Below are 14,791 nucleotides of genomic sequence, written 5' to 3'. Positions count from 1 at the left end.
TTTAACCTAGAAAAAGGTGATTCAACATTTTATCTGATAACAATTTGCACCAGTAAGAAAAGTGACTTCCTTGAAAACTTCTAGATGTCTCTGTAAGTATATCGTACGTAACCTTCATAATGGTCAAATCAAAACCTTTGTTACAACTTAGTTCAACTTACTGGCTGATGGTCAGTAACTCGCGGATCACACTATAATACTTCCTGTGCAATTTAAATAAACGCTTATCAATATCATGTTTACTTAATCTGTTACTTTTCCAAGTCTAAAACTTTAAAGTATAAAATTGAGATGAAGATTTACTTAATCCATTTGCACAAATTTGACATTTTTATGCTTGTATTTGCAATTTATTCCCAGAATTTTAAGCTTTGTCTTAAAATTTTGATACATTCAAATATAAAAACCATTAAACGTTACATAATATACGAAGTACCTACTTTCTAAAAAAGTTTCGTGTCTACAAGGTAATGATTTGAGCCTATTACGCGTACGCACACAATATGTAAAAATCTTTACTTTTCAAGTTCATTTTTTTTTTTTTTTGAAAGTTCATATATTATCATACATAATACTTTGCTCTTTGTTATAAAGGGCAAATATATGCACAAAGATGTCACACCTGCGCAAATGGATTGAGCAAGGTTTTTTTAATTAAATAAGAACTATTTTCAGATCATCTTTGTCCTTCGTTAACATTAGAAAATATTAATTACTTCTTGAAAAATAGTTAAAATCGTTGTTGAAATAAAATATCACGAAATTTTAATGATCTCTGTGGCGTCAATTTAGAAAGATATTCATTGCGGATTAGGAAAGATTCTGTGGCGAGCACTCGTAGGCCAATCCTCCACTTCTTGTTCACCCACCTGTTTCTAACAACACGGAAAATACACACGGGGATGTCCTCCCTCCCCCCTTTCTCTTTCCTCGACTACAATCACTGCCGCCTCAAGCATAAGCTACAAGCACTGACATCCGATACCACTGGCCATCACTTCAGGCACACGCATGGAAAGCCTCACTTTTTCGCAAAAATCTAGTTCATCTGCAAAACTGACTGATGGCGATATTTGTCCGGCGGGATCTCCACGCGATCACGAACAATTGGTTTTAGAGAAAAAAAAATCTAGACTGATTTATGAAGAATATGAAGGAATGAAACTTGTTACAGAAAGTTTATGGTCCATATGGAATCATTTATTAGCATAAAAATGAGAAAAAAGCCGAGCTATTAATAAAATAGACCTTAATTTCACGTATCCTTACTTATTCGAGTTTTTGACGCCATCTATTGGCACTTTAGGCAACTATAAGATTAGTGGACAGAATCGAGTAAGTTTCAGAACACGTGAGCATTGAAAATTTTTTTAATGATATTTACAAAATATTTCAATTGCAATGCGTCTACATTGTTTCTATGGTTCAGAGAAAAAAATCTCGAATCTCTGTGTTTAGATGATTTTTCATGAATGTGTTTAAGAGAAATATTTCATATTTGACAAAAAGTACTTTTTAATATCATTTTGTGATAAATGTAGGTAACTCAGCAGCAATTTACTTCATGCACGTTGTTTTTTACACATTCATCTGATATAGTAAAAAGTTTCATTGCAATCCGGCGATTAGATTTCTTTTGTCGCTGTTCCCAAAGAGTCAAGTTTAGCATGTTTTTCTACCGGAACAGCCAAACAGCAAGAACTTGAAATAGATTCTGGCCTCAGGCTCATGATAAGATTTTTAATCTTCAATCTCCATACAAATACTTTTTCTATTCGGAACTCCAGCGCTCGAATACGCTACCTTGCGGTGATTTATAAAACTGCGTCTGCACCTAAAACATTGCCACGTTGCGCATCACGTGTGTCTGTTGACGTAAACGCGGTCAGTTTGTTCTGAGTAACGCATTCAACATGTCTAAGAACGCCTTCAACAACAGAAATTAATTCGTCCCTTAGTAGTATTCTCGAGCTTCTCAAAATAATGTTAGTTTTCCTTATTTCTTTCAAAAAAGTATTAAATGGTGGAAGCGTAAACAAGAAAACTCTGGATTAACAAAATTGGATAACGTTATATCAGGTAAAATTTTTTATTGTTTTGTATGAATTTGTAAGAATATGGGGGTTTTTTTAATCTTAAATTAATTAAACTTACCATATTTTACAGCAGCATTTAGTTGGAATGGACAGTATGCAAAATATTTTCTTGAATATATTATCGTAGAACAAAATGAATAACCGAGAAAGAATTTACTTTATTCCTTTTATTCTCAGCTGAAAGGTTTCGCCAAATTTGTTTAGGGTTATTAAATTTTAGTATTGTGCGAGCAAAGTAGCCTTGGCGAGATTTCGCGTTTTTAGTTAAACCATTTTTAATTTTTATCATGAGTGGAATAAAATGGTAGTAAGATTACAGAATTCGATAAGTGAAAGGAAATAATGGTCAATCAACTGAAAAGAAAACTACCACCATATATCCGTGAGAATTTTGTTGATGATTTGCATAACATGACACAATTAAATCGTAACTCAGAAATTAGAAAAATCGAAACAGAAAATTTTTAAATGAACCGATAACTCAACTACAAATGGAAAAAAAAAAATAAGCGCTAGCCAAGCAAGGCAAAAAAGTATCATCTTCTTTCGATAACAATTTGTAATGTCACATTGAATTTTCTAGCATTAATTGTTATTCTTGTCAGGCCACAATTATTATTTAGTTTTATCAAGAATTGATAAATATCGAATTCAACATCGTGGAAATAGCTGCTTAGAACTACGAACTACGTAGTTTGCATGAATCTTTGACGTTTAGTAATGCTTCTTGAATTCTCATTTCTTTCTACGTGGGCCAGAATATCCACAAGACTTTGAAAATTAATTTTAAAAGAATAAAGCGAAAAAATCATACGTACGAACAAAAATCACAACACTTTTAGCATTTTCTTCGTTACCATGTGCGTTTGTTGTAGTTTTCAATTCCGCCATTAGACAGTGACTTCAGTGCCCCCTATAGTTCGTTGGAGTTGCGAATTGAAAATGGATTCTTTTTTAAAATTATACTTTGCTCTAGTGTAAAAATGCATGAAACTGAAACCATGGGATAAAATATTTCAATTTTCATTTTACTCTAGCATTTTATAAAAATATGAAGGTGTTATTTTATGTAAAATACAGTAGATATTTTTGGTAGTTATTTTGAAAGCATTTCTGGATAGCAGGTTAAAACGGAACACCCGGTAGAAAAGAAGTTTAAGGGGTCACAGTACCTCAAAAATGATGAAACGATCAGAAAATTTTTATTGCTTATTTCAAAACTAAAAACTATTCTCAACTCGGGGGGGGGGGGGGGGGGGGGAAGTTTCATTGCTTTAGTTCAAATATTTAAAAAGTTATGAGTGGTTTTAGGCCATGCTCGCTATGTGCTGTTATGCAAAAGAAAAACTTCAAACTGCTTTTTCTCGATGATGATATTTTTGTGTTTTCATGTCGTTAGAATCCCTAAGGATTTTTTTCTATTAAATATACGACTTTTAAGTAATACCTTTTGCAATTGGGATAACATATTTGACAAAACTGTGCATTGGAAAAGCATTTTATAAATGACTCAATTTTTAGAGCATGTCAAACCTTTAAAAATCAATTTTTAAAAAAAACTTTGATTTTTTACATAATTAATCGCAGAAATTGATTAATGTGGATCAGGGTTCGGCTGGTTCGAACACTGATTCGCCTTTTGATGAGGAGATCGATGAACCGGACTTGGATTTAAATGAAATAACAAAAGAAGAAATCAGAAAAGCTATAAAAATGCAAAGGAATGGGAAAGCAAGCGGAAATGATAATTTAACTGCAGAACTTTTTAAAGTGGATCTCGATACAAGTGCAAACACGCTGTACAAATTATTTAATTACATCTGGAGGAATGAAACTTTTCCCGAATCGTGGAAAGAAGCCCAGATTGTGTGTATACCTAGGAAAGGCGATCTTACGAACTGTAGCAATTGGAGAGGAGTTCGCCTCCTATCGGTTCCTTGTAAGATCTTTTCTCGAATTATAATGAACGGGATGAAGGAAAGCATTGAAGACAGGTTAAGAATTGAACAGGCACGCTTTAGAGCCGGTAGAAGTACAATGAATCAATTCTTCATACTTCGAAATAAAATAGAGCAAAGCGTTGAATTCAACTCAGCATTATATCTTAACTTTATTGATTTTGCTAAAGCTTTTGACAGCATAAATAGAGAGTGTGTGTGGAAAATTTTGAAGATCTACGGACTGCCGCAAAAAATAATTAATATCATTGAAAACTTATACCAAGGAAGCAAGGGCAGTGTTTTAATTAATGGAAATAGTGCGGAAAATTTTGAAATAAAAACTGGAGTAAGACAGGGATGCGTGTTGTCGGGACTGTTATTCAACATAGTAACTGACTGGACAATGAGACGCACCCTGAAACCATGTACAGGGTGTTTTTTTTAGAGGTGTAGAACTTTAAGTTGGCAAAACACTGTCTGATATGTGTGCCATTTTGATAGCTGCCACTTGTTTTGTGTTCAGCTCGGTTTGCCATTTCATCATGAATAGACAACAAGGCGGTGCAACATGCCACAGAGCGCGTGTCACAAATAGTGCACATTCACTGAAATTAACAATGAGAACTAAATAAAAGACCACAGAATAAGACGAATCCCATTGACTTTTTACATGCTTTTTCTTAAGACTGTGGATCGAGCAAATGACAGGTATGGAGGATTCTACATTTTACGCTACAACATGATCTTGATTCACTATTCCCACATTCAAGCGCAGCACAATGTGATCTTTCTCCCAAACCACAAATAGAGCATGAAAGCAACAAAAACATAGTTTTAATCCTGAATTTTAAAGGCGAACTTTTCCAGTACTTAGCATTGATATTCAAAATGTAAACTCACGGATCACGTGGTTTCCCTAACCTCGAACCCAAATCGTGGATAGACCCCATTAGTCGCAGTCGCTCCAAGTACCTGCGATTATCATCGACCAGTAGCTCCTATCCCGACTCGCCACTTGCAATTGTCCTTAATGTTTCAATTGGGGCCGTGGTAGCCCGATCGGTAGAGTGTCGGATTCGGGGCCGGAGGGTCCCGAGTTCGAACCTCGATGGTCGAAGACCCACCGTCGTCATTAAAGGGGACTGGGCGACGTTAAATAGGCTCGTGGTCTCAATGTCCTCCGAGTGAAACGATACCTCTGGGGGTGCTAGCACCAGGTAGCTATTAGCTCCTGGACTAGTTCTAAATTCTCATTAACTGTTCGATCCGGTGATGGTGCTGCCATCTATCGGTAGATGAAATAATGGAGGCAAGGCACTTAGTATGCCGTCCTCGACATAAATACAGTTGTAGTCAGTTGTGACTCTGAATGGACAGTATTCACCTGACGTCACTGCGGGTAAAAACCCTCACTGCAGTGCATTGTGGGAACTGTAGCAGACGAAAATCCGGCACCACAGCGTATAATAACACTTGCTTTTGTGTGACTTATAAACTCTTCTTTCTGTTTAAAAATGGGAGATTTTTTACGTTTTTAACTAAGAAACGCTGTAAAAGAATGATGAACGATTCATTTGATACGAAATACTTTCTTTATAATCGTATTTTCATGGGTTTAAGCCTCTTTGGTTCCTTATCACGAACATGGTGAAAAACTCGAATTCTCTTTTTATTTTCTCCGTTTCTCGGCATTTTCCATGCATTCGTAAGTCTTTTTAAGCTCTAAACATGTTCATTATGCGCATCAAGCCCAGTAATCCTTAAATAAAACGAGTTTTTTTAGCACTGCTGACACTGCGTGATTGGTCAAAATACCCGCAGACGGACAGCTGATGGGACCGTTGCCAAACCGTGAATAAGGTCCCTTGAACTCGACATCCAACAGCGATTGCAAATCCGGTGGATTGCGATTGTCTTTTTTGCGATTGTGTAGTGTTTCACTTGAAGACTTGTGTTTTTCTCCACGCTCGACTCCTCTCCTCTTCCTTTCTTGTTCATGAACGGCAGCAGCGTCTCCCTAGTGACGTCATCTGCATCGAGCATTTGTTTTTCTTTCTCCATTCGTGCCAAAATGTCTGCACCGCTGGAAGGGAACCCGCACGTGTTTCTCGATGTCAGGATTGGCGAAGAGCGAGGTCAGTGCCACCCTTTACAATATGTGTCTCTCCGATCTACCACATAATAATCATTTTAGATCAGCTTAACTGTTCAGCTGTCGCCCGAAAGGTTGGGAAGTTGCCGGTACTGTCCGTTTTAAATACAGTCCAACCTGTTTATCTCGAACCTGCCTATCTCAAAAACCTCTCTATGTCGAAGTTCTTCATTTTCCCTGCACATAAAGTATTATCTCAATGTTTTCCCCCATGTTTGTCTCGAATCAAATTTTCTGGAAACCTGTATATCTCGAACCTGCCTATCTCAAAAACCTCTCTATGTCGAAGTTCTTCATTTTCCCTGCACATAAAGTATTATCTCAATGTTTCCCCCCATGTTTGTCTCGAATCAAATTTTCCGAAAACCTGTATATCTCGAATTTCGACTAAAGCGTCTTTCTTGAATTCGATCCCCGACGGTCTTTATTAACTGGAATTTGGAGACGAAAAGCATTTTTCTTAATATTAGCAGTCACATAATCCTCCAGAATTAAAACTTTATGTACAAGAAGCAAGTTTTCCGGCAATTATATCCGTTCGGAAACTGAGAGGAAGGGGACATTGTTGATGAGTAAAATTGCTTCCAAAGTTTTTACTTTCGAGTCATTGCTCCAATTACTTATTTTTAGAACTTTTTCAAAACCTCTCTATCTCGAAACCTCCATATCTCGATTTTTTCATAAAGTTCGAGGTAGACAGGTTCGACTGTATTCCGTTTCCGTTTGGAATTGTCCTAAGGAGTCGGTGCTGTGTGTGTCATCCATTCGAAAGAGATGTATCAGCAGTCATTATTTTCTCGCAGTATTTAGCAGTGCTGCATGAATGGTGCTGTTTACGACCTCTGTCTCTTAGGAGTGCTTCAGGGGCATTTCACTCAGTGGCGCAGCCACGGGAGGGGTTTTGGGGTTAAAACCCCTCTCAGAACACAAGCACATTCATTTCCTCCATTAAGATCAAGGGAAAAAGCAGAATATTTGATTTTTTCCAAGCGGAATAGGTTTCAACAAAATATTTTACTGTTTTCAATAATCGGGAAGCAGTCAGAAATTACTTTTCAATTCTTAAATATAAAAGTTGTGTTTCATGATAAGCACCCCAAGTCCCCCCTGGTATAAGATAGCTAAAATGGTGTCAATAAAGCTCTACAGGGTATCATGGTCCCTCAGCACTTCCATCTCCGCATAACTCCTTTTTAGGGACATCTAGAGAGAGGAAACCTTCCGCGCCGAATTTTCTGAGGCTCTTAACCAATTCTCATCGAAAGATCGAAATCGTTATTAGCTAGCATTTGACATTCAAAAATACATGAATGTATTTTAGGAGGAGCTTTTAAGTGATCTCGCGAAAAACACGCAAAAAATGAATATAAGATTAAAGTAAAACTAATAATAACTTTTCCCACTTTCTCCGTTTCATAGTGACATCAATACGGATTATTAATTGTTTTCAAGAAGTTACTTAGAATGAATAATTACTAATCTGTAGAAATTCTTTGATATTGAATAATTACGCACAAAGGCACCCATATGCAAAATTTTAAGGGGGGGGGGGCTCAAAAATTTTCCCCATGGTTTAGCAGAATATTTTCCCCATGGAAACCGATTTTAGTACAGATTAGAGATGTTAAAATTTGACATTTTTTTTATACCTATTCATTATTGGCTCATATTATTCATTAATGGCTGGAAAATTTTTTTTTATGCATTGTGGCAAAGAAAGAAAGCACTAAAAGCAAGAAAGTTCTCATTTCTAAGGGGGGGGCTTGAGCCCCCCTACCCCCCTATATGGGTGCCCTTGATTACGCATTGTAAATGAATGGGAAAGAAAGCAACAATTTTTGATTTTGAAAACCCCTCCCAGAAAAATTTCCTGGCTGCGCCACTGATTTCAGGGTATTTTGGACAATTGTAGAGTCCGTAACATTCCACATTTTTGCCAGAACTATTTACTTTACTGTTTGATCGGCACATTATTTCATTTCGAGTGTATGTGTTGGTAAGACGAACTCAAAATAAAAGAATGCTAATCAAACAGTAAATTAAATAGATATGGCGAAAAAAGTAGGAACTACTTTGATATACCACCCCCCCCCCCCCCCCCCCCCCCCAAATCGGAAATTTGGCGACGTTTTTTTCCTCGCCAAGGGAAATACCTGTTTTTGGCGCCTTTTTTTTCCACAAAACTTTTTTAAAAAACTCAAAAAATGATACAAAATGCAAGAATACATTAAATTTTGCAACAGGAAAAACCTAAAAGCTGAAAAAAACCTAAATTGGCAAAACCAAAATAAGAAACAGCAACCCTAAAAAGTCCGTAGTAGTGCCAGATTTGGCGCATAATTTTTAGGGGGGGTATATCAAAGTTATACCAAAAAGTCATTTTCCGGACTGTACATAAATATCAAAAATATATTGTGAAATGTCCCTTCAGTAATTTCGTTCAGGAAGCGATGACGAAAATCTGTTTTTTTACATTTTCACTTTGTATTAGTTGAAACGTGTCAATGAAGCATTCATCATAAAGGGATTACGTTCGGATCAATTTGCGGAATGGAACTCCGGAATTCGCAGAATGAGGATAGATGTTCCGAATCAACAGAACTCCAAATTTGACCGATTGATAACTTTGCAGAATAGAACTCCTCTCGAATTTTTTCAAAATGGGGATATGTTTGCGGGAATCCAAGGTACGAAATTCGGGGGAAAAAGGAATTTTTGGGAGGCCCCGGTTTCCGATGTACTCGGGGCTCCAAAGTTTTTGACGCCTGTGCCTGATAAAGGGTCCGATTTTGTTCTTTTCCTTTTCACCTTGCCGTAAAATTAAATGAGCAGTTTGATTTGACTACTGGTTTTGTTAAATATTTCTCAACATCCCTGAATTTTTGGAAAATGTTCAGTTTATCACCGTTTTTTTGGATTACTTTTTAACAGAACCTTGTAAACTGTATGAACGTGTGGGGTGCATGGTCCGACTTGGTTGATATGCTTTTCGGAAACGACTTCTGCAGGGGTCTGTCCAGGATTTTTCACAAGGTCCGTTTTTTGTGAAAAACCAAATAATTTTGTGAAAAATGAATTAATTTTGTGAAAAATCAAAAAATTTCGCAAAAAAAAAAAAAATTTTTTTTTTTTTGTTAAAACGAATTTTTAGAATTTAGAGATGGCACAAACTGCATCAATTAAACTTTAAGTTGAGTGTTTTCCTCTTCTACGTCGAGAAAATCATTCTGAATTTTTTTTCTAATATTTGGCGGGGGGGGGGGGGGAATCGCTCTTTCAAGTATCAATATTTATCTACCATTCTACATTATGTTAAATTATACTAGATATATTTCTGTACAGTACTTAAAATAATTGTAACAAAAATATAAATAAATAAAATAAAATTCAGAATAGGGTTCAGCATTAAACTTTTTGACCCAAGACACTCTTAAAAAGCACAGAATTTCGTTTAAAGCTTATAAATTCCGTGATTTTAACAAAAATAAAAAGATATTTCAATTGTTTGCCTCTTAACAAAGCGTAATAATCATTACAAATTCGAAAAATCGCATTCCCATAGCGGATGCAAAGAGATCGCAATTCTCAAAGTGAAGGCATCAAAAGTATAAAAACAGCTTGTAAAAGAAATATTTTTGATAACATTATTTTAAAATTGCATTTTAGAGTCCTATGATAAACATATCATTAATATCTGTGGACACAGTTGACCCAAAAAATAAAATAAAATAAACCATCTATTTAGCATTTTAATTTTTGACTCATAACAGAAAATGGAATTTTGCTTTAAAAACTTGAAATGAGAGTTCTAACAGAAATAAAGAGTCTTTTCATTTATTTGAATCCTAATAAAGCGAAGTTAGCTTGAAAAAAGAACAAAATATGATTCTCATATCGGATGTTTAAAGATTGCATTTTTCAAAATGTAGACATCTAAAGAAAAAAAACGGTAATTAAAAGAGTTTATTTAAAGTTAATAATCCTTGTTAGCATCGAAAAATCAAAACCCATATAATTTTCTCCCAAAATAACAATTAAACATCGCACCGCACCGTAAAAACGCAAATATTGACAAGCTGGCAAAATGATTAGAATATTTTCTAATCAAGTCATTATAAAGGTTCAACGCCAGACGCTAAGTGGTGATAATTTTGAAGTTGGTAACACTATCTGAAGCGATCATATTTTTTCCCTCACCCTTACTATCCCTATGCAGTTCTAAGTTCATTTCGCAGATATATATTATTATTGTTTATTAAATCATGAGCGGAGAAAAGTGCTTACCAAAAGTGCTTACCAATGCCTTTTCCGAAAAGTTTACAAAAACACCACTGCTAATTAGCTGTGATAAAACAAACAAACAACCATTGTATTTATTTGGCAGTAGCAATTATTTATCGCTTGCAGGAGCATCGCAAGAGTGCCGATTTTTTTCTTTCAAAATTAGCCGATTTTGTATAAGCTGATCCCTCTAATTTGACTTCAAAAAAGGTTCCAAAAATTATCGGTTTATACACAGAAATATGCGTTATTTTGCTTTCAGATTTGCTCTTTCAATTAACAATTTGTGAAAGATCCGATCTTGTTTATCAGAATTTTGTGAAGGGTCCGTTTTGTTTGATCGGGATTTTGTGAAAGGTCCGTTTTGTTTGATCGGGATTTTGTGAAGGGTCCGTTAACGGACTCAAATATCCTCTGGCCAGACCCCTGTTCTGTTACAATTTCAGTGATAAGTATTTGGGCCTGCAATGGAATTTCAAATTGCCAGCCAACGTATTTGTCAAATTTTAAAACTCATGGCTAAATGCTAAAATTTCATTCTTTTTTGTGTGAAAATTTTCAACTTTTTAAAAAAAATTTCAACCAGAAATCAAGGGAGCAATGTTATTAAATGTACAAATGCTTATTTTAAATGTGGGACACAGTTCAGTTTGATAGCCCTTAATAACAATGCATAAGACATTGAGTTCCCAATTTGTTTTTTTTTCCCTTGCAGAATCTCCAATAATAAGTCTAAAAGATTGATGTTACAGTTGCAAATCAATGCTCATTTTTTTTAAAAAATGTAATGTGGTTACAATGTAAAATTTTATTGATGTTAGTTCAAAATAAAGCAACAGCAAACAAAAATCGAAACGGCAAAATCAAGTCCTTCACAAAACTCGCAATTGCAGAAATAAACCCTTTTTGTGCAAAAGAATAAAAATCGGAAGTTTTTCAACGTATAAATGTTCGTTACATTTCATTTTCCTCCTTCTTATAACATATTTGAAATTAGCCGCAAAATACTTCCGAATTTTTCAGAAAGCGAGGCTTGATTTATACTTGGGTTTCAATTTTCCTCCAATTTCCCTCCTAAAAGTCAACTTATGCCCGATGGTATTTGTATACAAAGTTCTGTTGTTGCAATCAAAATTAAAAATCATTTATGTAAATGTATTTTTTTTAAAAACTAGGGGGCTCTTCCCCCTGCTCTCTAGCGTTCACCAACCCCCGAAGATTGCTTCAGAGTCTTATTTGATTCGCAAAGGTTTAAGTCTTCAGTTAGAAAGAAATAGCGTAAAAACAGCTTTTGGATCAAATAACTTGTACCAATTTGCAGAGTCCTTAAGGGCTAAGGAGCTCCTGAGCATCGCAAAACTGCAGTTTTGCATATTTATGGTAGCAGCAATATAATTATGCTCTTTAGCTCGGGGCTAGAATTGAATTGAGGCTAAGATTTTTCGTTAAAATCAAAACCGTTAAAGTTTGTGAATAAGAAATAAGAAGAAACATGTAAATCGAAAAGACGTAACTATGGCAACGCCAAATAAAACATCAATAATTTTAATGGAGATAAGGATTATTCAAACTTGATATTTAACAGCTTGTAACTTTTTTCCTTTGAAGTTTTTCGACCATAGGTCAAGTTAGTTCTGAAGTAAAAAAAGTTGTTCTTTTCAGTGGTGTCAAAAACAAAACTGTAGGACAATTCCTTCGCTTTTTACTGATAGATTTAATGAAGGAAGTAGTGCCTAAATTTTAGCTAAGCCTAAAAAAGTTCGAGCTAAAAACCAAAATAACTCCTGCCGTATTTAAGTTAGAGCATTGAAACAAATTGTGTAGAACACGGAAAATTCTACCCTTTCCAACGATATATAATATTAATAGGAACTGATGTCATATACCCCACCTTTGGCGACTTTTTCCTGTTGGCTCCAAGAAAGCGTTGCCAAGAAAACAATGTATGATGACATATGTCAAACATCGTTCTTAGCAGGCTTGGAGTCGATTACGAGGGAATGTAATCGATTACGATTATGATTACGGGCCAAAAAAAAGGGGGATTACGATTATAATCATCTGGCAAAACGTAATTACTATTACAGCAATTATCCGATTATGTAGAAAATGTAATCGATTACGATTATAATATGCAGATTACGATTTTGGTTACGATTACAGACTTATATTATAATGTATATATATCACTCATTTGCATCAACAACGTGATAGTTGAAAATTATGTTTTTTGATTTAATATTAAAGAGATAATTGCAACTACCGTGTTGTATTAACTTAAAGATTATTTACTTTGTATTATCGAGCTGTTGCTGGAAAAGAGCGTTATATGAAAGTTAAAAAAAAAAAAATCTAGAAAATTCAAATTGTGTACATTACACAATGCTACAATGACTGTACAGGTATAGGCATACTGTTATTCAAATGGATACACAGTGCATATGGTTTTTGACTCAGCTGTTCATTATTATTTTGCCATTGCAGTAGTTCTGCCTTAGCTCTGGCTTAAGGGCAATGACTTACTGCTAAACTGCTCAACATTTTAGAGCTTTTAATTTCTGAAAATTGCGTGGTATATTTCAGCATTGTATTCTCAATTATTTAGTATATTATCAGATAATTTAATATGCAGCTATTTAAAAAAAAGAACCTTATATGGGTCTTTATGCAGAAACACTGCGATGTTATAAAATACTCAGAAAATGGAATAACTAAAAGATACGGAACTAAACAATTGAAAATTTAAAAAAAAAGGAATTAAATGCATTTAAATGTAATTAATACTTCCAAGATGTCTGTTTTTTTTTCTCTCATTCTTTGAGAAGTGAAAAAATTTCCAGCAATACTAAACAATCATTGAATTGAAGCAGATGACGCAGAAGTGAAAAAATACTTGGGTAGTATTATTTTTAGCAAAACAACAACTCTACAGGATCAATTTTATGATCATTTGATAAGCTATTTCCATATGCTTTGATTTCATTCTTGAATCAATCACTTACTAAAGAAATATTTTTTTTTATTAAATTTGGGAAAACAGATCACGTACTAAAGAAATTGCACTTTTACAAGTACTAAAAGATTTCAACTTAACACGTAAAAAAAAAAAGATTGGGCATAACATGTGTTGCTATGATTTCTTATATTTTGTCATACAGCTTTTTTTTTTGCATAAATGAGTATTTTATAATAATATTTCATCGCAGTTTTAATGCAGTAGTGAAGTTCAATTTTTCTCAATTTAAAAATGTGGCTTAAAAGATGATTAAATTTCAAAATTTGTGTCAATTCCTTGATACAATAAAACGTAAACAAATTTTATAAAATCCATCAATGCAAACTTTTTACTTTCATGCATACTCATTAAACTTTTGCTAACTGCGTGGTTTGCATAACAACGGCATTTTTAAGAGCTGTCTGTTATTTTCTTTTTACTGTGAATATTGATTTTCATTTTACAAAGCTTTGAATTAAGATGGAAAGATGAAAAACTGTTTCAAAATTTAATTTGCCTAACAGATTTTATGTTTGCAAAGCAAAACTGAAGAACTTCAAAGCCTATTGGTTTACTTCTGAAAAGTTGTGCGGTTTATAGAGAATTGCTTTATATAGGTCGGCGTTATAAAGGTATTCTACTTATAAGTATGTTTTAGATTTAAGGAATATCAGACAACCAAATTTAAATTTAAAATCTGAGCGCTTTCTCTTGCATCGAAATTATTTCGAATGTGATACTATAAGTGTATATAACGATAGGAATTCATTTTGTGATGTGGTACTAAACTTCCATCCACTGCATGAAAAAGTGTTAAAAATTATCAAATATTTTATTAATTTGTTTACTATTTGGTTGCAAATTTTTGATGTACAGGGTGATTATAATTAAAGTTCCACTTTCAAAACGCTGTAAAAAAAAAACCACTGGTCAGAATGACCTCAAATTTCAACGGAATATTATCGAAGAAGGGGGAAAACGTATGCCAAAAGAAAAATAAATAGTTGGAATTTTCAGCAAATAGATGATTTTAATAATAGAATGATGATTTTAATAGATGATTTTAATAATGAATAGATTCAATTTTTATTTACACATCCTGTACATATCTTGTTTTTTTTGCAGAGTTTACATTTCGAAAAAAGATTTTATACACTTTTCTAATTAAATTAATAAACGAAGAATTTTAAAAACTAATGTATCATAAAACATTAATTTTCTCAATTTTTGTGTTTTGGACTTAACCGCATTGGCTTCTGAGCGGCTCAATTAAAAAACAATTTTTCCCATCCGATGTGATATGACCTTTCCGTGTTGGATGGGCTTA

General features: G+C 34.2%; 1 protein-coding gene across 1 annotated transcript in view; it reads left to right on the top strand.

Moving 5' to 3' along the window:
* Positions 1–6,107: 6,107 nt before the first annotated feature.
* LOC129233494 (peptidyl-prolyl cis-trans isomerase D-like) overlaps positions 6,108–14,791 on the top strand; it is a 78,239-nt gene continuing 69,555 nt past the window's right edge. Inside the window, exon 1 of the mRNA XM_054867513.1 lies at positions 6,108–6,171. Within this exon, the coding sequence (XP_054723488.1) occupies positions 6,108–6,171 (64 nt within the window). The remainder of the gene's footprint in view (positions 6,172–14,791) is intronic.

Source organism: Uloborus diversus, unplaced genomic scaffold (genome assembly GCF_026930045.1).
Source record: "Uloborus diversus isolate 005 unplaced genomic scaffold, Udiv.v.3.1 scaffold_468, whole genome shotgun sequence".
In the NCBI taxonomy this organism is placed as follows: Eukaryota; Metazoa; Arthropoda; class Arachnida; order Araneae; family Uloboridae; genus Uloborus; species Uloborus diversus.
The sequence above is the reverse complement of the archived record's forward strand: the minus strand, read 5'-3'. Positions and strand labels throughout refer to the sequence as shown.